The following is a 22,520-nucleotide window of genomic DNA, read 5'->3' on the forward strand; positions in this document are numbered from 1 at the left end:
GCTGCTTGCAGTACTCATGTCGTGAATAAATGCGCTAAAAGCGGAGCTTCTGCGTTCGCGCTAAACGGGGCCTTTCTGGTAGAAACGAAACCATCTGAGAGTCGTTGTCACTAGCATTAGCTACCCCTTTCATCTTTCTCCTTTACTTGAGCGTGGTGCCAGAGACCACCAAGAAGAATGACGAACATAGAAGGACTCTGAAGATAGTAGCCCCTGTGCCTTTTGTTTTATTCATTCACTGACGTAATACTTGTTGACTGCCCACTACTCAGTGCCAGGCATCCTCTGAGAATCCATAGTTCTTAATGATTAAGACCATGGCTTTAAAGTCAGACTGCCTAGATTTGTATTGTAGCCTCTCGCCTTAGCTGTGATATTAGGCATGTTACTTAAGCCCTGTTTCCTCACCTGTAAAAAAAATCCACTTCATGGGGCTGCTCTTAGGACTACAAGAATGACTGAGGGCAATGCACTTAAAACAGTGCCTCCCATAGAGTTCAATAAAGCTACATTATATACAATGATAGTTAATTGCCTACATAAATGTGTAACAGACATTTCAAATTCACATGATGAAACTAAGCTCCTGATTCCAACCCTCCCCCCACTCGTCCACCCCCACAAAAGAACAGCTCATAGTCTTCATCCTCCGTCAATGGCAACCCTATTCTTACAGTTATTCAGGCCAATAATCTCAGAATCTTCTTGGACTCCTGTTCCATTGGCCCTACTTTCAAATATATACAAACCCATTTGCTTCTCACCACCTTCACTATTCTCATTTCTATGCCTGGGATTTTTTTAGTAGCCTCCTGCTTTCTCTCTTGCTTCCCCCTACTCTCCGTTAGTCTCATCACATAAGCTAATAAGCAAATTATCTAGTACTAGAATGGCAAGTATTATAGTGACCATGTAAACACATCGGAAAGGTCATTATTATCCCCCTGCTTAAAACCATCCCTTGGCATTCCATTTCACTGAGTAAAATGCCCTACAAAATGCCCCACGCCATTACCTATGTGACCTCATCTACTACCACTCTTTCCCTCACTCATTGAGCTCCAAAATCCCAATTCCTTGTTTCTTGAACATGCCAAGGATAATTTCACGTCAAGGCCTTGGGACTTGATGCTTTCTGCCTGGATTGGTCTTAACCCAGATATAGGATTTGTTCCCTCAATCCCCTTCAGATTTTTATTCAAATATGGCCTACGTAAAGCCTTCCTTGATCACCCCATTCAATTCTAAAGCCTGTCTGGCAGTCTAGAGTCCCAAGTTTCTTTTTTTCTTTTTCCATGGTACTTATCACCACCTACCATACTAGTACTAGTTTACGTTTTATTGCTTATCATTTGACTCCCTCTGGTAGAATGTAACCTCCTTAAAGAGAGGACTCGTTGTCACTGAAATATCCTAAATGCCTATAATAGCACCTGGCACAATTAAATAAATTCATATTTGTTGAACTAAAGAATGAAGTTTTTTCAGCAGCGGATCCTGCAGGCCTTAGAACTGGCTATAAACTTTTTCACCTAAGGAATGGAGATACCTTAAGGCATTTTGTGTCACATTGTCTTTGTATCTCCAGGACCTAGGAGAGTATCAAATAAAGTAAAGGCTCAACAAATGATAAATGAGTAAGACCTAACAGAACAGATTTTCTCATTCTACCAGTATGCCTGTATTTTTTCCTTTCTTCAGAATGAGGCTCTACACCTTACTGACCCTTTAAACCACTGCTTCTGGAAAGCATGTATATGGGCAAAGTAAAGTTTGGAAAAAATACATCCAATATTATGGTACAGTTTCATATATGGGAAACAAACTATTCTGCTATATCCAATTACAAACTGCAGAAACTAAAATTCCAGGATGTCTTCTTAGATGATAGGCTCACCACAATATGCAGCTATTCTCTAGGGAGGTTATTAGAATTTCCCAGGGAAGATAAGACTTGTGTTTCTAAAGGCTGGTTTTAGGGGCACCTGGGTGGCCCCGTCGTTAAGTGTCTGCCTTTGGCTCAGGTCATGATCCCAGAGTCCTGGGATCGAGCCCCACATCGGGCTCCCTGCTCGGTGGGAAGCCTGCTTCTCTCTCTCCCATTCCCCCTGTTTGTATTCCCTCTCTCACTGTGTCTCTCTCTCTCTGAAATAAATAAATAAAAATCTTAAAAAAAAAAAAAAAGGCTGGTTTTAAACAAGTACGAAAAATACTTTCCTGATTAAACAAGTACAAAAAAATCTTCCCTGATGTTGCACCATGACATCATGGAATAAAGCTTGGTGTTGTCTGTTTGTTTGTTTGTTTGTTTTAAAGATTTATTTATTTATTTGAAAGACAGAGATCACAAGTAGGCAGAGAGGCAGGCAGAGAGACAGAGAGGAGGAAGCAGGCTCTCTGCAGAGCAGAGAGCCCGATGTGGGGCTTGATCCCAGGACTCAGGGATCATGATCTGAGCCAAAGGCAGAGGGGTTTAACCCACTGAGCCACCCAGACGCCCATAAAGCTTGGTTTTGAGTAACAAATTGAGGGAGCTCCAGCATGTTGCTCAAGTTATTCATGCCTCAGCTTACCCATTGTATGTATCTACAGCACCTAACACCAATGTCTCACAGAACATTCACTCTAAGTCTGCTAAATGGGTTAATGATTCCAACTCTGCAGAGTTTTAAGTTTATTCTGTTTCAGTGCCTTTAACTGTCTGGGCTCAATTCCCCAGAGGGAAATGTTTTTCTATGAACTGATTTTATTTCTAATGCTTGGAAAATGGATGGGTTTAAATCCTTAGTCTCCCAGTTACTAGCTATATTCCTTCAGGTAATTAAGTTTTCTGAGGTTGTTTACTGAATTATAAAATAAGAGTAAGAATGTCTATTTCAGGGGTGCCTGGGTGGCTCAGTGGGTTAAAGCCTTTGCCTTCGGCTCGGGTCGTGATCCCAGGGTCCTGGGATCGAGCCCCACATCGGGCTCTCTGCTCCGCAGGGAGCCTGCTTCCTCCTCTCTCTCTGCCTGCCTCTCTGCCTACCTGTGATCTCTGTCTGTTAAATAAATAAAATCTTTAAAAAAAAAAAGAATCTCTATTTCAAAATACTATTATGAGGATTAAATGCAATGTATAAAACACAGTTAGTGTGGTACCAGCATAAAGGACAGCCATGCAGACCAACAAAACAGAACTCAGAAATAAATGTCACATATATGGCCAGTTGACATTTTCACAAGGGTGCCAAGACTATTCAATAGGGACAGGACAGTCTGTTCAACAAATGGTGCAGAAAAAAATGGGTATCCACATGCAAAGAATAAAGCTGGACCCCTTTTGCGCATCATATACAAAATTTAACACAAAATGGATCAAAGACCTAAACTTAAGGACACAAACTGTAAAATTTGTGGATGAAAGGGAACATGGGAAAATCTTCACGACATCAAATTTGGCAGTGATTTCTTTGCTATGGTACCAAAAACACATGTAACAACAGCAAAAAATAGATAAATTGGACTCATCAAGATTAAAAACTTTTGTGCATCAAAAGACACTATTAAGAGAGTGAAAAGACAATCCACAGAACAGGAGAAAATATTTGTGAGTCATATATCTGATAAGTGAATAATATCCCAGAGTATATAAAAAACTCCTATAACTCAAAAACTTAAAAAAAAAAAAAAAGCCCAAAACCCAATTCAAAAAGGGTGAAGGACTTGAATACACGTTTCTGCAAAGATACACAAATGGCCAATAAACACATGAAAAGATGCTCAACATCATTAGTCATCAGAGAAAAAGCAAATCAAAACCCACAAGGAACAAAAATGTACAAGGAGATTTCACCTTGTACCCATTAGAATGACTATTATTAAATTTAAAAACAAAAAAAAAAACAGGGGCGCCTGGGTGGCTCAGTCAGTTAAGCATCAGACTCTTGATCTCAGAGTCACAAGTTCAAGCTCCACGTTGAGCTCAACGCTGAGTGTGGAACCTACTAAAAACAAACAACCAAAACATCTCCCCCCAGAAAATAATAAGTGTTGGTGAGGATATAAAGAAATTGGGGGGGGGGGGATTGGAATCCTGTGTACTGGTAGAGGGAATGTAAAATGGTGCAGCTGTTATGGAACACAGTATGGTGGTTTCTCAGAAAATTAAAAATAGAATTACCATAGGATCTAGCATTTTCCTTCTGGGTAAATACCCAAAAGAACTGAAAGCAGGGTATCAAAGAGATATCTGAACACTCATATTCACACCCATTACTCAAAATAACTAAAAAGTAGAAGCAACCCAAGTGCCACTGACAGATGAATAGATAAAATGGGGCACCTGGGTGGCTCAGTCAGTTAAACATTTGCCTTTGGAGTCTGAAGATCCAACTCCCTGTTCAGCAGGGAGATTGCTTCTCCCTTTCCCTCTCCTCTCCTCCCCCAGCCTGCTCATGTATGCGTTTTCTCTCTTGCTCTCTCTCAAATAAATAAATAAAATCTTAAAAAAAATTTTTTTAAATGAATGGATAAACAAAGTGTGGTACATATGTACAATGGATTATTCAGTCATTAAAAAGAATGGCCTTCTGATATATGCTACAACATGGATAACCCTTGAAAATATGCTAAGTGAAATAAACCAAACACAAAATGATAAGTATTATATGATTCCACATATATGAGGTACCTAGAATAGACAATAGAAGCTACCAAGGGCTGTGGAGAGGAGGGGTGGGTAATTATTGCTTAATGATGACTGAATTTGTCTCAAGTGATGAAAAAGTTTTGGAAATAGTTGTAATAGTCACACAACATTGTGCAAGTACTTGATGCCACTAAATTGTACACTTAAAAATGGTCTAGCGGCTCCTTGGTGGCTCAGTGGGTTAAAGCCTCTGCCTTTGGCTCAGGTCATGATCTGAGGGTCCTAGGATTGAGCCCGGCCACCTGGCTCTCTGCTCAGCAGGGAGCCTGCTTCCTCCTCTCTCTCCCCCTGCCTCTCTGCCTACTTGTGATCTCTGTCTGTCAAATAAATAAATTTAAAAAAATGGTTTAAATTATAAACTTCATGTTATGTATATTTTGTTTCAATAAAGAAATATTTAGTACAGTGTCAAGCACATAGTAAAACTCAACTGATCATTGCTACTGTCGTATGCTCGTTCAAGAAATATTTTTTGAGGGGTACCTGGCTGGTCAGTCAGTAGAGCATTTGACTCTTGATCTAGGGGTTTTAAATTTTAAACCCCACGCTGGGTGTGGAGATGACCGTGAAAAAAAAATTCTCCGGACCCTGGGCGGCTCAGTGAGTTGAGGCCTCTGCCTTCAGCTCAGGTCATGGTTTCAGGGTCCTGGGATCGAGTGCCACATCAGGCTCTCTGCTGGGCAGGGGGCCTGCTTCCCCCCACCCCTCTGCCTACTTGTGATCTGTCAAATAAATAAATAAAATCCTTTAAAAAAATCTCAAAAGAGGGGTGCCTGGGTGGCTCAGTCATTGGGCGTCTCCCTTTGCCTGAGATCATGATCCCGGGATCCTGGGATCAAGCTCCGCATCTGGCTCCCTGATGGTTGGGAGGCCTGCTTCTTCTCCTACTCCCCCTGCTTGTGTTCCCTCTCTCACTGTGTCTCTGTCAAACAAATAAAATCCTTAAAAAAAAAAAAAAATCCAAAAAATATTTGTTGAGCATTTATTTTTTTTAAAGATTTCTTTACTTTGGGGGGGAGGGGCAGAGGGAGAGAACTTCAAGAAGACGCCCCACCAAGCACAGAGCTTGATCTCAAGACCCGATGTTCATGACCTAAGCTGCAATCAAGAGTTAGATGCTCAACTGCTCAACGGCCTGAGCCATCCAGGTGCCCCATTTATTGAACATTTAGACGACTGGCATTGTATCAGGCACTGGGAATACAGTGGTTCAAAACAAACCACGACCACCAACAAAGATCGAACCTCCAGGTAACAGAAAATCTAATGGAGGGAGAAAGGCAACTAAGCCGTACATCACAACAAATTACAGAAATAAACTACTATTGGGGCACCGGAGTGGCTCAGTCGTTAAGCATCTGCCTTTGGCTCAGGTCATGATCCTGGGGTCCTGGGATCGAGCCCCACATTGGGCTCCTTGCTCCACAGGGAGCCTGCTTCTCCCTCTCCCTCTGTTTGCTGCTCCTCCTGCTTGTGTGTGTATGCTATCTGTGTCAAATAAATAAATAAATCTAAAAAAAAGAAAGAGAAAGAAACTACTATTACAGAATTAAGCTGATAAGAGAGAATAGAAGAAAAGTTGGTATAGAGATCAGGGAAGTCATCTCAGAGAACATCCAAACCAAGAGCTGGTAAACAGGCAGACGGAGAAAACAGCATGTCCCAGAATTACATTGGAAGGGACAGTGGTTAGACAGAAAAGCATGATTCAATCATGAAAGGCCTTAAATGCTATGCTAGTAGTTTGGATTTTATCTTGAAAACAATGGGAACCAAATACCTCCTTAAGCAGGAAAGTGAAACAATCAAGATTGCATTTTTTAAAAAAGATTTTATTTATTTATTTGACAGAGAGGCAGGCAGAGAGAGAGGAGGAAGCAGGCTCCCCACCGAACAGAGAGCCCAATGTGGGGCTCGATCCCAGGACCCTGAGATCATGACCTGAGCCGAAGTCAGAGGCTTTAACCCACTGAGCCACCCAGGCGCCCCTCAAGACTGCATTTTAGAACAATCATACTGAACTAAGGGTGGAGGGACTTGAAGGCCAGGCAACACTGACGCAAGATGGCTAAGTGACTATTGTAATCCAGAACAGAGCTGGGACTCGGGTTGTGGCATTTAGTCTTCGAGATGGGGAATAAATGGATGCTAGTGATGGCTGAGTGTGGAGGAGGACGCAATGATCAGGCTTCTGCCTGGCACAACTGAGGGATTATTGCTAACATTTATTAAGTTCTATGTGCCAGAAACCATGCTGAGTATTTGACATGCATGATCTCATTTAATCCTCACCACAAACCCCTATACATAATTATTTTCATTTTACAGGGGAAACTAGATTTTATATTAAATAATTTGCCAAAAGCATGACTAAATCCAGATCTAAGTAAATAACTTCGTATGTAAGATAACAGACACACACTAGAAGTCCCAATATTTCCCTCTCCCTTCAAACACCTATATTTAACATATCACTCCATAATTACTTTACCTTGTGAGTATTCAGTGACTTACTACTCCTTAATGTTTTCAGTTAACATAGGGGAAAATTCTCATTTCATACTTGTGCACTTCTGGAAGCTTTAGAGTACAATGTCAGAGTTCCACAACAGAGTCCCAGTTTTAAAGGGGTACCTGTTTCCAGAGCACTAAACATTAAGATCCTTAAATTATGACTAAAATGGACCTGTCAGAGGAAATCCAGTGGACATCTAAGAAATGTCATGGGTGCCTGGGATCAGGATATGAGGTACCACATCTATCACACTGCAACTGGGTCAAACACCAAACCACCTCTCTCTTGAACCCAAGGCAGGGATAAAAGGATACAGAAATTCCTATTCATTAGATGACCATGAGATATCTTTTAGCTTCTCAGAGCAGAGAGTGGAAGGTCTTTTTCCTTGCCATGACAACACAAACTCCGTAGACTTCAGGCAGACAGTGAATGGACCCCTTTACCCAAGAGGCATCCCCACTAGCTATCTGCTAAAACCCATCACTGTTCACTGTGCTGGGGTATGTGAGCAATGGTCAGGAAAATGACTACAACAAGCAGGGGATCATTTTGGAGATGAAGGAAATTCCAGATCTTAAGCCACCACTTGATGTTTTGGAGGGAGCCCAGGAGCAAATGTAATCTCAGAGGAATACTGCCAAGTAACAGGCCGGCTCCTCCTCTTCTTCCCTTTTTTTTTTTTTTTTAAAAGAGGCCTTAGCTCTTCTATCACAAACATACCCTGCCATTTCGGCAAAGGCCAGGCCTTCATTCTTCAGTAGCAGCAACTGGCAGGAGGTGAACCAGTGCCATGGCTCAAAATCACTCAAAAGTGATACATTAAAGACCAAATTCAGAAACTGAAAAGGGATTCAGAAGTATCAATGTCTAACTTGACATTGGTAACAAAGGTAACAAAATTGAACACAGTCTGTATTCAGCATTTCTCTAACAGCAGTTTAAGTTTCTGGAGTGCAAGGACCAGATCTACCTCTAAGCTACTTCTTTGCTCTGCCCTAAGATATGATTTATTCACCATGAACTTTACTCATGAGGGGAAGATGATCAAGTGCTGAAAGGCAAGGAAGCATGGTTCCAGCATATCTTCATGCAGGCCTGCCTAGTCAATAAGTATGGTAATTGTGAAAAGGAGAAATGATATTGAAAAGACTAAAATTAAGACCAGAGAAATCAGATTTCACGCAGCTATACCACAAGGGGACAGTGTTTGAACATTAGTAATCTGGAGACCTGGTGCTTGGCAGTCTGCCCTTTACCTCCTTCTTCATACTGAGGGCTGGAGCCTGGGAGAGGAGAGATGGGCTAGTTGCTCCACCTACTCACTGTGTTCCACAGGGGCTGGCACCAACTTTCCTTATACTAGCAGTGTGGCTGTCAGGGGAGCAAGGCCAAAGGAAACAGCAGGAAAGGAAGCAGAGAGGCTCACATACCCAAGAGTGCCTGCTCAGCAGAAGTAGGGGTGATAGAGGGGACCTCTGCCTGGAAACTACTTTTGAGTAGGATGGGGCAGGGAGTCTCAAACTTTAGCGGGCATCAAAATCACCTGCAGGGCTTGTTAAGATAGATTACTGGGCTCTAACTCTCAATTTCCTATTCAGAAAGTCTAAAGTAGGTCCCAGAATTTGCATTTCAACCAATTAACTGGGTTATGTTCATGCTGCTGATCTTAAGACCACACTTTGAGAATCACTGCTGTAGATATTTCTGGCTCTGTGCCCTTATATCCCTTAACACTCACCCATTCCTTCTTTTCTACCGTCTACCTACTGTTTTATTTCTTCTCCATTATGCCTTCAGTAGACTCCTTTAGGAAAACTAAAGGATGGGGTGCCTGGATGGCTCAGTCGTTAAGCGCCTGCCTTCGGCTCAGGTGACAATCCCAGCATCTTGGGATCAAGCCCCACAGTGGGCTCCCTGCTCAGCAGGAAGCCTGCTTCTCCCTCCCCCGCTCCCCACCTTGTGTTCCCTCTCTGGCTCTCTGTCAAAATAAATAAATAAAATCTTTGGGGAAAAAAAAAAAAAAAAAGAAAGAAAACAGATTTGTCTTAAGGATTCCTCTGCATAAGGACTCCATCACTCTAGTCTCATCGGTGGGTGTTTCAGTAGCAAAATTTATTCCAAATATGTAGATGCCTCCTCTCCTTTTGTCTAACAGCTGGTAGGAGGGGACAGTTCAGGAAAGAGTAACAGATGCTTTTCCAATAATGTCTTGCTTTGGGTTTTGTAAGAATTGAGTAGGAAATGATAGATATATTCCACTACATTTTAGAAAAGTTCCTTACCTCTCCTAGACTAAAGCATTTTATTACAGCTAAATATACATAAAATTTGCCATTTTCACCATTTAAGTGTACAGTTCAGTAGCATTAAGTACATTCACATTATTGTGCAAGTATCACCACCATCTGTCTCTAGAACTTCTTCAGCTTCCCCAACTGAAATTCTGTACCCACTTAACACGAATTCCCCATTCTCTACTCCCAACCAGCCCTTGGCAACCACCATTCTACTCCTAGACTATTATTTTTTTTAAAGATTTTATTTATTTGAGAGAGAGACAGTGAGAGAGAACATGAGCGAGGAGAAGGTCAGAGAGAGAAGCAGACTCCCCGCAGAGCTGGGAGCCCGAATGCGGGACTCGATCCCAGGACTCCGGGATCATGACCTGAGCCGAAGGCAGTCGTCCAACCAACTGAGCCACCCAGGCGTCCCTCCTAGACTATTTTTTGACTTAGTTTCTCTTTCACACAATAGAACAGTGTCCATTGCTAACTATGGGATTCCTTCTATATATGCAGGCCTTCTTGCTTATACGGGATTTAATTTATTATAAGAAAGGTAAGAGAAAATGGGATTGGAGAAAGGAGACACCTAGATAGGGATTTTCATACTGGGCCTACTATCCACAGGCCTCAGCAGCCCTGCCATGGATCCGGCCGATTCTTCCGCATCAAGAAGTTGATCTTGCGAGCCATTTCCATGTTGTAGATTCGCCGACAGGTTTCGTAGCTTTCCCTCTGTCGTCGGCGACAAGGCTTTTCGTAGTACCGCCGTCGCTTAATGTCCTCAATGAGCCCATCCATGGTGAGGATTCTGTATAAAGGCAGGCGATGAAGTTAGAAATCTGGGCTCATTATTATTCTTTTCCAGTTTCACAGATGGCCAGAAGTCAACTGATCAAACAACTGACGTCTATAAAAATTATGATGTGAAATGATGGTTATACAGCATTAATTGCCTACTTATCGAGGCCCCAAATGGAATTTGTGCGAAATACCAAAGCAATTAATGACACAATCCTTGCTCTTGGGGAGTTTATAATCAGGGTCATATTTTCAACCTTTATTCTCCTACAGCACATCTGAAGAATGTGACACAGTCCTTAACAGTGGCTCTCTATGGCAGTGATTTTCAACCAAAGGATCATTTCAGAATCTTCAGATGGGGTGACTCATTTGTAGTAGGAAAAACAAATCACTGCGGGTGACTCCTGCTTCAGCCTTAGTGGCAAATGCTGCCCCGTCCCTACAGTTTAATGGACACAGCTGAAGTCTGTAGGCTTGAGATATTTCTGGACTAATTAACACAAGGAGAGAAGAGGCCTTCTCACACCAATGATACAAATGGGAGTGGAGTATTAAGTAACAGCCTCACCCACCATTTTCCCCATGTACCACATGCTCCAACCACACTAGTCTGCTGACTACTCCCTGAACACACTCTGGTACCAAGTCTTTATTCATGCTGCTTCCTCAAACTAGAATGCCACCCCCACGTCCAGTTGCCAACCTTCTGAGTAAAATTTTCCTCCTCTTTTTGATGCCAAACCTAGATGTCACCTCTCCAAAAAGGCTTCTTGTCTTAGAGAAAATCATTTCTATTATTGTATACCTAGCTAGTAATTATTTCATTCCTCCATTCCATTAATTATTAATACAAATGTCTCCCTCATTAGACTGAAAATCTCTGAAGGAAGAAATGTTTTATTAATCTTTAAGGGTCTATAAAATTGAGCTCAATCTGTTTTTTTTTTCTTGCCCACCCAATGCAGTTACAATGCAGTTCCTCTTGTTGCATATATTTTTTCCTTTTCAAATTTTTATTGAAATTCTAGTTAGTTGGGATGCCTGGGTGGCTCAGTCAGTTAAGTGTCTGCCTTTGGCTCAGGTCATATCCTAGGGTCCTGGGATGGAATCCCACATCAGGCTGCCTGCTCAGCAGGGAACCTGCTTCTCCCTTTGCCTGCCACTCTCCCTGCTCGTGCTTTGTCTCTCTGACAAATAAATAAATAAAATCTTAAAAAAAAAAAAGAAAAGAAATTCTAATTAGTTAACATATAGTATAATATTGGTTTTAGGAGGAGAATTTAATGATTACATATTTATTACATTACATATAACACCTACTGCTCTTCACTTAGCCCATTCCTTACCCACCTCCTTTTATCAATTCTCAGTTTGTTTTCTATCGTTAAGTGTGTCTTATGGTTTGCTTCCCCCCTGCTCTCTTCTTCCTTCCCAAATGTTCATCAGTTTTGTTTCTTAAATTCCACATGAGTGAAATCATATGGTATTTGTCTTTCTCTGACTGACTTCTCTCACTTAGCATAATATACTCTAGCTATATCCACATCACTGCAAATGGCAAGATTTCACTCTTTTTGATGGCTCAGTAACATACACACACACCCACCCACCCACCCCCATCTTCTATGTCCATTCACCAGTCTATGGACATTTGGGCTCTTTCCACAGTTTGGCTATTGTTGATAATGCTGCTACAAACATCGGGGTGCATGTACCCCTCTGAACCTGTCTTTTTTTATTCTTTGGGTAAATACCCAGCAGTGCAATTGCAGGGTCGTTGGTACACACATCTAACTCAAACTTACCTCTTTGTTCTTCCACAAAGACACTGGAGCTTATTCTATAAACTACTCAATCCCTCTGGCTCCATTCTGTAATTTGTTGCTTCCTCTCATCTAGAGGCATCTGCTGCTGCCGCCCTCCATTTCTGGCATTGTTTACATGGCCCCTTTCCTGCTCACCTTGTTCTTTCATTACAGGTAAAAAGCAAGTCACAAACACAGTTGGAGTTAAGGAGGTTAAGTGGAAGAAGGGGGATAGAGGAAAAAGAAAATCAAAATAAGAGAAACCACCAGCTACTTCTGCCCAGTGGGAAGCCCTATTTCTTGCTGCTATGTTATACTATAAAGCCCAAGATAACAACTACAGAATGAATATGAACTTGAAAAAAGATGTGAGCTTTAGGTAAATTACAAATGTGAATAGACATGGGAACCACTGTCCTATGGGATCCTCTCCCAGGCTCTTGCTGTTTAATATCAAGAATGCTCTATAGGCTACTAGAAAATTTTATTTGTATAAATCAGTCTGTTTAGGTATTAGTGGTAGGAAAATAGGAGGCAAGGGAATTGCTGAAATTCCCAGAAGCAGGAGAAGCAGATGAAGCAGATAATTCAGGTTCTACTGGAAACACAGTCATGCTCAGAAGTCATGTGGACCCAACACTAGAATCTTACAATAGAGAAGTGAGGCACCAAAGCCCAAAAGACTCCATATCCTGGCCCATAAAGGTCTCCTTTGCTAACGTTAGTCCTTAATTTACTCTTGAATGTTGGTATCCCTCCAGATTCTGACTAAAAACCTTCTTTCTACACCTTCTTAAGGAGGTTCTACCCGACCCCCTTAACCTTGGCCAGTGAGCCTCAACACTAATGCACAATGGAATTATCCCTTAAAAGGTTTTTAAAAGAGTACTTATTCCTGGGGCACCTGGATGGCTCAGTTGGCTGAGCAGCCAACTCTTGGTTTCGGCTTGGGTCATGATCTTGGGGTCCTGGGATTAAGCCCTACGGCGGGGCTCCACACTCAATGGGAGTCAGCTAGGAGGTTATTTCCCCTCTGCCTCTCCCATAACTTGCACAGACACACGCATGTGCTCACGTGCATGCACATAAGCTTGCTCTCTCAAATAAAAAAAATTTTTTTAAAGTACTGACTCCTGGGCCCTATTCCTCAAAGATTCTGATTTAATTGGTCTAGCACGGAATTATGCACTGGAGATGTTTTAAAAGACTCCCAGGTGGGACGCCTGGGTGGCTCAGGAGGTTAAGCCTCTGCCTTTAGCTCAGGTCATGATCCCAGGGTCCCGGGGTCAAGTCCTGCATCAGATTCCTTACTCAGTGGGGAACATGCTTCTCCCTCTCTGTCTGCGCCCCTGCTCATGTTCTCTCTCACTCTCTATCTTAAAAAAAAAAAAAAAAAAAAAAAAAATTGATCACCTTAGCAAATGCCTGTGTAAATGCTTGTATGATCAGGTAAAAAAAGAAAAAAAAAAGCAAGGTAAGAAAAAAGTACAGAAGGATTTAAGAATGGAGGAAGGGAAAGAATGAAAAGATCATGGTCCCCAATATAATGATGGGATAACTAAATGGTGTTCCCTGGATGGCTCTAACTACTCTAGCGAACACTTACCCAGCTCTTTTTAGTTATCCAAAAAAGCTCCAGAGTCCCTACAGTAGAGACATCTACTCAACTCATTTTTTAAAAAAGATTTGTTTATTTGACACAGAGAGAGAGAGAGAGATCACAAGTAGGCAGAGAGGCAGGCAGAGAGAGAGGGGGAAGCAGGCTCCCCGCTCAGCAGAGAGGCAGATATGGGGCTCGATCCCAGGACCCCAGGATCATGACCTGAGCCGAAGGCAGAGTCTTAACCCACTGGGCCACCCAGGCACCCCTCAACTCATTTCTAATAAAAAAAAATTGCAAGAGCTTTGCAGACCTGATGAAGTAATGATGCTTCTGCTTCCAAAGGTAGTTCAGGGACTAGCAGACCAACAGGCTAAACAGATCAGCCTGGAGTTCGGGTGCTTGGCAACCTAACACTGAAGGAGAAATCGGCTGCCAATTTTAGTTAAATTCATCAGATTATGTAAAAGGAGCTAAGCTGCCCAGGCTGGGGGAGGTTGGAAGTGGCAAACTCACATGTCAGCATAGCCAGCCTACTTCAGGATAACGTGTATGCATGAGGACTCACTGGGCCCCAAAGCTCGCCTACCAGGAATAAAAGAGGTCAAGTAGGCACACTTCCAGGGTGCTTGCCTTTCCTTGCTTGGGGGCTAGACAACCATACAGGCCTTCCTAGCAGCCCCCGCTCTCCGCGTCCTCATCCCGGGGCAGGAACGAGGGCCCTTGGTTATATGCCAAGCATTTTGTGCTGGTCTCATTGAACAGACACATAGCCCGTTTCCTTTTCAAGACGGCCTTTGTGCTCCAAACACGCCAAGGCTTTAACGACCTCTCTCTCACTTGCTCTCCTACCTACTGTTGTAATAAAACCACAGGACATTCAACTAATTTTTTAAACTACCAACCCTCAGAAAGCTGGGAGAGATAAGAAGCCTGGGATATAATAAAGAATACAGAATACATTGGGGCGCCTGGGTGGCTCAGAGGTTTAAGCCTCTGACTTCGGCTCCGGTCATGATCTCAGGGTCCTGGGATCGAGCCCCGCATCGGGCTCTCTGCTCAGCAGGGAACCTGCTTCCCTCTCTCTCTCTCTCTGCCTGCCTCTCTGCCTGTGATCGCTGTCTGTCAAATAAATAAATAAAATTAAAAAAAAAAAAAAAAAAGAATACAGAATACAGAAGAAGTGTAATACAGAAAAGGTGGCCAAAGAGGATATAAAAAAAAGCAGAGAAAAATAAGAAAAGTGCATCAGAAAATACTGTGTTTGACTGACAGGAAGACTGGGATACTCCAGAACTAGCTGGATTCACATTTTCAAGCTTAAAAGTCCTTGCCTAGAAAATTATTCTAAGAGCAAAATATTTGTCCATTTTCTCCCCCTGAAACTAAAAAATACAATTTATAGCATATAATACTCCAAGTTAAAAGGAAGAGAAATGTAGCTTCCTTAAAGACGGAACATAAATTGAGAAAATAAGTATCCTCCCCAAAGACTATAAAAATCACTATTGTAACACTGCTCCAACCTGGCACCTTCCAACAACATACACTGCTCTTTTTCTTTTTTTAATTCTTTTTTCAAAGATTTTATTTATTTATTTTTAATAAAGATTTTATTTATTTATTTGAGAGACAGAGATCACAAGTAGGCAGAGAAGCAGGCAGAGAGAGAGGAGGAAGCAGGCTCCCCACCAAGCAGAGAGCCCAATTTGGGGCTCGATCCCAGAACCCTGGGATCATGACCTGAATGGAAGGCAGAGGCTTTAACCCACTGAGCCATCCAGGTGCCCCAAAGATTTTATTAATTTATTTGAGAGGAAAGAGAGAGAGAAAAAAGCTGAGGGTAGGGGCAGAGGGAGAGGGAGAAGCATACTCCCTGGTAAGCAGGGAGCCCAATGTGGGGCTTGATCCCAAGAACCTGAGATCATGACCTGAGCTGAAGGCAGATGCTTAACCAACTGAGCCACCAAGCACACCAACAACATGCACATCTTGCACTGCTTTCCTAGATAATCCCAACCACACAGTATTAATTTTCTAAATTTGTAAGAAAGCTGAAAAGAGTTAATCACACCCCAGGCTCTGAGTCTCTAGGACTTGAATCTTTTCATATATTTTTCTTTCCAACCATTCCTCTTCTTTCTGATCAAATTCTTTCCTTTTTAAGTAATATATAGTTTTTCCCCAAAAGCTATTTCTAAATTGGTATTTTAATTCCTGAAATGAAGAAAAATAAAGCCACTTTTTTTTTCCTGTATAGATTTATATATTTATTTTAGAGACGGGGGAGAGAGAGACAGGCAGGAGAGGTAGAGGTGGGGGAGAGGGAGAGAGAATCCTCAAGCTGACTCCAATGAGCAAGGAGTGTGACGTGGGGGTCAATCCCAGGACTCTAAGATCATAACCTGAACCAAATCAAGAGTCTGCCACTTAACCGTACGAACCACCCAGGCCACCCAGTAATGCCATATTTCTTTTCTTTTTTTTTTTTTTAAAGATTTTATTTATTTGAGGGAGAGAGAGTGTGAGAGAGAGAGCATGGCGGGGGGGGGGGGGGGCGCGGGGAAGGGTCAGAAGGAGAAACAGGCTCCCAGTCGAGCAGGAAGCCCAATGTGGGACTCCATCCCGGGACTCCAGGATCATGACCTGAGCCACCCACGTGCCCCAATGCCACATTTCTTAATTAGGATACTTGACAGTGTGCCAAGGGTATAATCCAGAGACAGAAGTCTCTGGATAAATTTGATGCATTTGCCCAGAGCTCTAATTTTAACTTGAATAGGGGCAGAGGTGCTAGCCCTAGAACAGATGTAATGGCAATGAATTAAAAAAAAAAAAATCACTTAAAACTTTAATTAAAGAGCTTCCATGTTTGCTTATAGTAGCAAAACCCCTATAGTTCCTTTGCTCTCCTTTGTTGTTAAGGATACTTCAGTGAAAAGGTTTGACAAATACTAAAGTAAGAGACTGAAAAAGATAAAGAAATATCTACATTCATTAAATAGACATTTATTGAGAGCTTTCTATGGGCCACTTTGGCATATGCAAGGGATATACAAATGAAAATGCACAGGTCTCTGCCTTTAAGAAAGTCATTACAATCTTGGCTCAACATTAAAATCTGATGGGACATTTTTTTTTTTTTAATTTTTCAAGACTTTATTCGTCAGAGAGAGAGAAAAAGACAGAGCACAAGCAGGAAGAGCAGCAGGCAGAGGGAGGAGAAGGAGGCTTCCTGTTGAGCAAGGAGCCTGACACAGGACTCAATCCCAAGACCTGGGATCAGGAGCTGAAGGCAGAAGCTTAACCAACTAAGCCACCCAGGCGTCCTCATGGTATATTTTAAAAATACTGGTCAGCCACAACTGCCCAGACTTAGTCTCAGGCTAGGCCCTGGGATCAAGAATTTTTTTGGAAGGTTCCCCAAGTAATTCTAAACTGGTAGTCAGAGTTGAAAACCACATGGTTTCACAATGACCAATCTCCTATGGTTTCTGACTAAAATTATTAGGTATACCTAGGAAAGAACTATGCATAAACTGCCATTCATCTATAAAAAGAGAATATTGAAAGAATTATGGGGCTGCTGTTTAACAAAAAGAAGAACAAAAGAGAAAGAGAAAAAAAAAAGACAGAGAGGAATGTGAAAACAGATTCCTAAGAACAAGAAGTGAGATAGTACCAGGCCAGGCCAGATGGCAGAAAGAATCCAAACATGCCTCACCTTCTGCCACTTATTTATTCTTCCCTCACCTGCCACCCACTTGCATCTGGAATCAGGAAGGATTTTTAGATAAAATGAAAAAAAAAAAAAAAAAAAAAAACAGCAAAAGAAAAACTAATGTTGATTAAAATAAAAATATAATTGGATTTTGGGAGATGCAGATAAATAGAGGTTTGGTTCTAAGTTAATTAGAACAATCTTAGACAAAGACAATGGAAAAGTCTTCTCTCAGGAGACAGAAGGCCTAATTCAGGTCTCACATCAATGGAAAGATGAATTCCTTAAGGCAGGAAATTAGAGATATTTTGTTTTTCAGGTTTTAAACTTTTCTAACTGGAAATGGAGATGAAAGAGCACAGCAGGGGCTTCTGGGTAGCTCAGTGGGTTAAGCATCTGCCTTCAGCTCAGGTCATGATCCCAGGGTCCTGGGATTGAGCCCTGTATCAGCTCTCTGCTCAGCAGGGAGTCTGCTTCCTCCTCTGCCTGCCTCTCCCCTTGCCTGTGTGCCTCTCTCTCTCTGTGTCAAATAAAATCTTAAAAAAAAAAAAAAAGAACAGACCATACAGAGGGAATAAATGCTATTATTTCAAAATGAGATTAGCAATAGGCTAAATAGAAGAGCCTTTGTTGGAAAGTATCACTCTATAAGAGCCTATAAAAGGGGATGCCTGGGTGGCTCAGTTGGTTAAGCCACTGCCTTCAGCTCAGGTCATGATCCCAGAGTCCTGGGATTGAATCCCGTATTGGTCTTCCCCTGCTTTGCGGGGAGCCTGCTTCTCTTTCTACCTCTGCCTCTCCCCCTGCCAAATAAATAAGTAAAATCTTAAAAAAAAAAAAAAAAAAAGAGTCTATAAGAAAAGTCATTCCAGTATCAGTAGCAAACTGGACTGTCCTGACAAAATAAAGCTTAATTTTTTCACTTTTTCATCTCCAGGCCACCTTGAGCATAACCTAATGATCAAGGAAGACAGGGAAATAACAGCTAATGTAAATTCTTTATCATTCAAAATAAATAAATAAATTACCCACAAGCAAAACCAAAAGGGTTAAAACTTCCTTATGATGAGTTCCAGCTTATGATAATAGCTAACACACAATGCCTACTATGTGCCAAGCACTCTTCTAAACAATTTAATCATATTAACTAATTTAATCCTCACATCATCCCCAAGAGGTAGGTACTATTATTAGTTCTACTTTACAGAGGAAGAAACTGAGGCAGAGAGAGAGACATTGTAGCTTATGACAGATCATGCAGCTAATGAATGGCAGAGCTGAAATCTGTCCGAACTGGGCCATCTGCTCAGGGTCTGTGCTTTTTTTTTTTTTTTTTTTTTTTTTTTAGATTTACTTATTTTAGGGGCACCTGGGTGGCTCAGTTGGGTATCTGCAGGGTCCTGGGATCAAGCTCCATATCAGGCTCTCTACACAGCAGAGAGCCTGCTTCTCCCTCTCCCTCTGCCTGCTGCTCTGCCTGCTTGTGCTCTCTCTCCCTTTCTCTATCAAATAAATCAATAAATTTTTTTTAAAGATTTTATTTATTTATTTGAGAGAGAGAGACAGTGAGAGAGAGCATGAGCGAGGAGAAGGTCAGAGGGAGAAGCAGACTCCCTATGGAGCTGGGAGCCTGATGCGGGACTCGATCCCGGGACTCTGGGATCATGACCTGAGCCGAAGGCAGCCGTCCAACCGAGCCACCCAGGCGTCCCTAAATCAATAAAATCTTTAAAAAATAGACTTATTTGAGAGACAGAGAGTGAGTTCACGCAAGTAAGGGGTGGGGTAGAGGGGTAGGGGAGAGGGAGAGAGAAAATCTCCAGCAGTCTCCCCCTTGAGCGTAGAGCCTAACTTAGGGCTCAATCCCATGACCCCAAGATCATGATCTGAGCTGAAATCAAGAGACGGTTATTCAACTGACTGAGCCACTCAGATATGGGGATGCAGGAGTATCTGTGCTCTTATATTCAAGCCATGACTACAGTCAAAAGTATTAAAGTTGTAGCTACTTTCTTGATACAAATATAAGAAAGAGTTCAATAAATAGTTCTGCACCACAAACTGTTCCTTTATTCCTTGCCAAAGTAGCTCATTTCTTAAAAATCAAATTTTTGCTTTTGTGTTATTTGCACTTTAGGAACAGGGTAGTTTAGGGGAGCCTAAGCTAAGCCTTTAGAAATTTGTTTTACCATCAAGTAATAGCTGGCCTTTGACATCAGTCAATAATACATACATCTCAATCACCCTGGCTAACAGTCCCCTCTAAATCCACCAAAATAAATCACACAAAGACTTTGGGGAAAGATCAGAAAAAGGGTGGAGGAATCTGCAAGACTTCCTTTTCCCAAATTCAGCATGGCTAATTCACTACTGAGTCTATAAAGACATTCATTTTGTGCTTATAATATATGAGCACACAAAGGTCATTAGACATTTTGAGCCTCTCACAGACATGCCACTAGGTCTGAAATAGGAAAAGAGTTGGGAATGAGCCGCGATAGAAAAAAAATGACATAGGATATCTTACCACACGGTACTTAACTGATTACCTTTACGGAACAGCTTCTATGCAAGGATATAACTAGTATACACAGACATAGAATGAGGTAATGGGGCTGACCTAAAACCAGATCCTTTTATTTTTATTTATTTATATTTTTTAAATAAAGTTTTTTTTTTTTTTTAATTTAACAGAGAGAGAGATCAGAAGCAGGCAGAGAAGCAGGAGTGAGAGAGGGAGAGGCAGGCTCCCCACCAGGCAGGGAGCCCGATGCGGGGCTTGATCCCAGGGTCCTGGGATCATGACCGAAGCCGAAGGCAGAGGCCCAGCCCACTGAGCCACCCAAGCGCCCCGACCAGATCCTTTTAAAAGACACACAAATCTTGGGGTGCCTGGGTGGCTCAGTTAGTTAACTGTCTGCCTTCAGCTCAGGTCATGATCCCAGGGTCCTGGAATCAAGCCCTGCATGGGGCTCCATGCACAGCAGGAAGCCTGCTTCTCTCTCTCCCTCTGCTTTCCTACTCCTGCTCTGTCGCTCTCTATCTCAAATAACTAACCAACTAACTAAAAATAAATAAATAAATAAATAAAAGACACACGATCCATCTTGAGCCTGCAAGTGCTCCTCAATTACACAGCTTGACAGCATAGTTGCCCTCATTTACTATAGTCTTCTGCCATCCAACCCTCCACACCTAAAACTCTTTGCTAAGAACTAGTTTCATTTTACTTACCTTCTCCGTCCCCAAGAATCCCACTAATAAACCCAGTCAAATACAGATTCTTAACAGGAAAATGACTGCCATAAGTGTCTACATTTCCAGAGGAACCAGTAAGCAATTTAGTGATATAAAGCAAAGAACACTGCAGTAGAAAGGTGTGATTTATGTTCCTCTCTACTGTTCAATAATTGTGTGATCCAAGAAGCATAATTTTCATGTGCTATATTTCCACTTGTGTAATAAAGCTATCACCTTACTGGCCTTAAGGCAGAAGGACAGCTCATGTATTCTCTTAAGATCTCTTTCATACAATTCTTTGACAATTTAATTCCACAAGGATTTGTTTCTTTCACACTAGGGAGAGAAAATGATGAAGCAAGCCAGAAAGTCAAAATCCTTACAATCAATGATAAGGGAAGACTAAGGCACTATTGGCCTGAGAATGTACAACAGTAAGGTACTCTTTATTATAGCCCTTCTACATCTCTTAGTCTAGCATTCAAAACCTTTCAAAACAGCTCTTCTAGGGGCGCCTGGGTGGCTCGGTGGGTTAAAGCCTCTGCCTTCGGTCATGATCCCAGAGTCCTGGGATTGAGCCCCACATCCGGCTCTCTGCTCAGTGGGGAGCCTGCTTCCACCTCTCTTTCTCTGCCTGCCTCTCAGCCTACTTGTGATCTCTGTCTGTCAAATAAATAAATAAAATCTTTTAAAAAATAAAAAACAAAACAAAAAAAAGCTCTTCTAGTCCCAGTTCATTTCCATCTTTACATTTTGCTTATGCTGTAACCTTTCCCTAAACTTGATACACTCTTCCATTTCTTGCTTGCTTCTCCAAGATCCCAAATCTGAATTAATCTTGCCATTAGCCTTGCTCTACACCAATCCCACCCTCGACCTTCTATTATCATATACTACATCCTTGCTTCCCCACAACTTTACACTTTGATTTTCCCTTTGGGTTCTTTAGGTCTTGGGGGAGAGAATTCAGGCTCTGTATAAACAAACCTCATACAATCAGGTTTGGGGGAAAAGTCCATTTTAAAGATAATAAACTAAGGCGCTGAAAAGTTTCAAAAGACTGTGAATACCTGGGTTGCCAGAGGTTTGAGAACGATCTATGACGGGGGAAGGGAGAATACAGCCACCCAAGAACTTTCCAGGAGAGCTTTTCTAGGCACAATTCTGGTTACCTGTTCAGGGTCCTGTAGGCACCTTCCATGTTCCCTTCCTGTACCATCACAGTCCTGGCAATGAACTTCAGATGTTTTGCCATGACCTTGGAATTTAAATCTTCACTCTGCAGCACCTAAAGAATAATGAATAAAGGGAAAGTATAGAGACCAGGTAAGAAAGAGAAACACAGCAGAATGCATACTCTACCGCGTGGCTTACTCAGGGTCTGGAAAAGCAACGTCCCCGGGAACAAGGGACACAGGGGCACGTGGAAGTCTTCATGTCCTAGAAAGGATACGCTAATTATAATCAAGGCTGCCTAGCTCTCTTTGCCAATACAACCCTAGCATCGGGAAGAAAAGAGATGGTAGCGGAGCGTCATCACGGAGATGTACGTGGCCGGGCACGGGAGGATCCGGACGCGCCACAGGGTACACTCCAGTTACCGCTCACCGTCCCAGGAGGGTTTGGGGTGGGAACTGGTACGAGATCTTTCTCAGGCAAGCTTCCCCTCCCGCTACACCCGGCTTGCTTTCCCCATCCGCAAGCTCAGATCCTCACCCCACGCCCTCAGGAACCGGCCCCAGCAAAGGTAGCTCGCGGCCGGAAGCGGAAATACGTAATCTCTTGCGCCACGCGAAGAAATCCGGGCTGAAAGGAGAAAAACTGCCTGGAAACCATGGCAACATTCTTCCTGGCTCCAGCTGA

General features: G+C 42.3%; 1 protein-coding gene across 2 annotated transcripts; it reads right to left on the reverse strand.

The window, feature by feature from the left end:
* Nucleotides 1-10,006: 10,006 nt before the first annotated feature.
* Nucleotides 10,007-22,494, reverse strand: MRPS21 (mitochondrial ribosomal protein S21). 2 transcript variants are annotated; one of them, XM_059136530.1, is made up of 3 exons: nt 22,374-22,494; nt 21,830-21,945; nt 10,007-10,298 (listed from the first exon to the last, which is right to left on the reverse strand). In XM_059136530.1, the coding sequence occupies exons 2-3, from the start codon at nt 21,910-21,912 to the stop codon at nt 10,118-10,120; spliced, it is 264 nt and encodes an 87-aa protein (XP_058992513.1). In that variant the 5' UTR covers nt 21,913-21,945; nt 22,374-22,494; the 3' UTR covers nt 10,007-10,117. The 2 variants fall into 2 exon arrangements, with proteins under 2 accessions (XP_058992513.1, XP_058992514.1); XM_059136531.1 differs by having other exon boundaries at nt 22,266-22,376.
* Nucleotides 22,495-22,520: the final 26 nt, after the last annotated feature.

The sequence above is a fragment of the Mustela lutreola genome, chromosome 10 (assembly GCF_030435805.1).
Source record: "Mustela lutreola isolate mMusLut2 chromosome 10, mMusLut2.pri, whole genome shotgun sequence".
Classification (NCBI taxonomy): Eukaryota; Metazoa; Chordata; class Mammalia; order Carnivora; family Mustelidae; genus Mustela; species Mustela lutreola.

Coding starts and splice junctions, on each gene's coding strand:
- MRPS21 (XM_059136530.1), bottom strand. CDS start 21,912: ATGGCAAAACATCTGAAGTTCATTGCCAGGACTGTGATGGTACAGGAA. Junction 10,299..21,829: donor GCCTACAGGACCCTGAACAG/GTAACCAGAATT, acceptor GCCTTTATACAG/AATCCTCACCATGGATGGGC.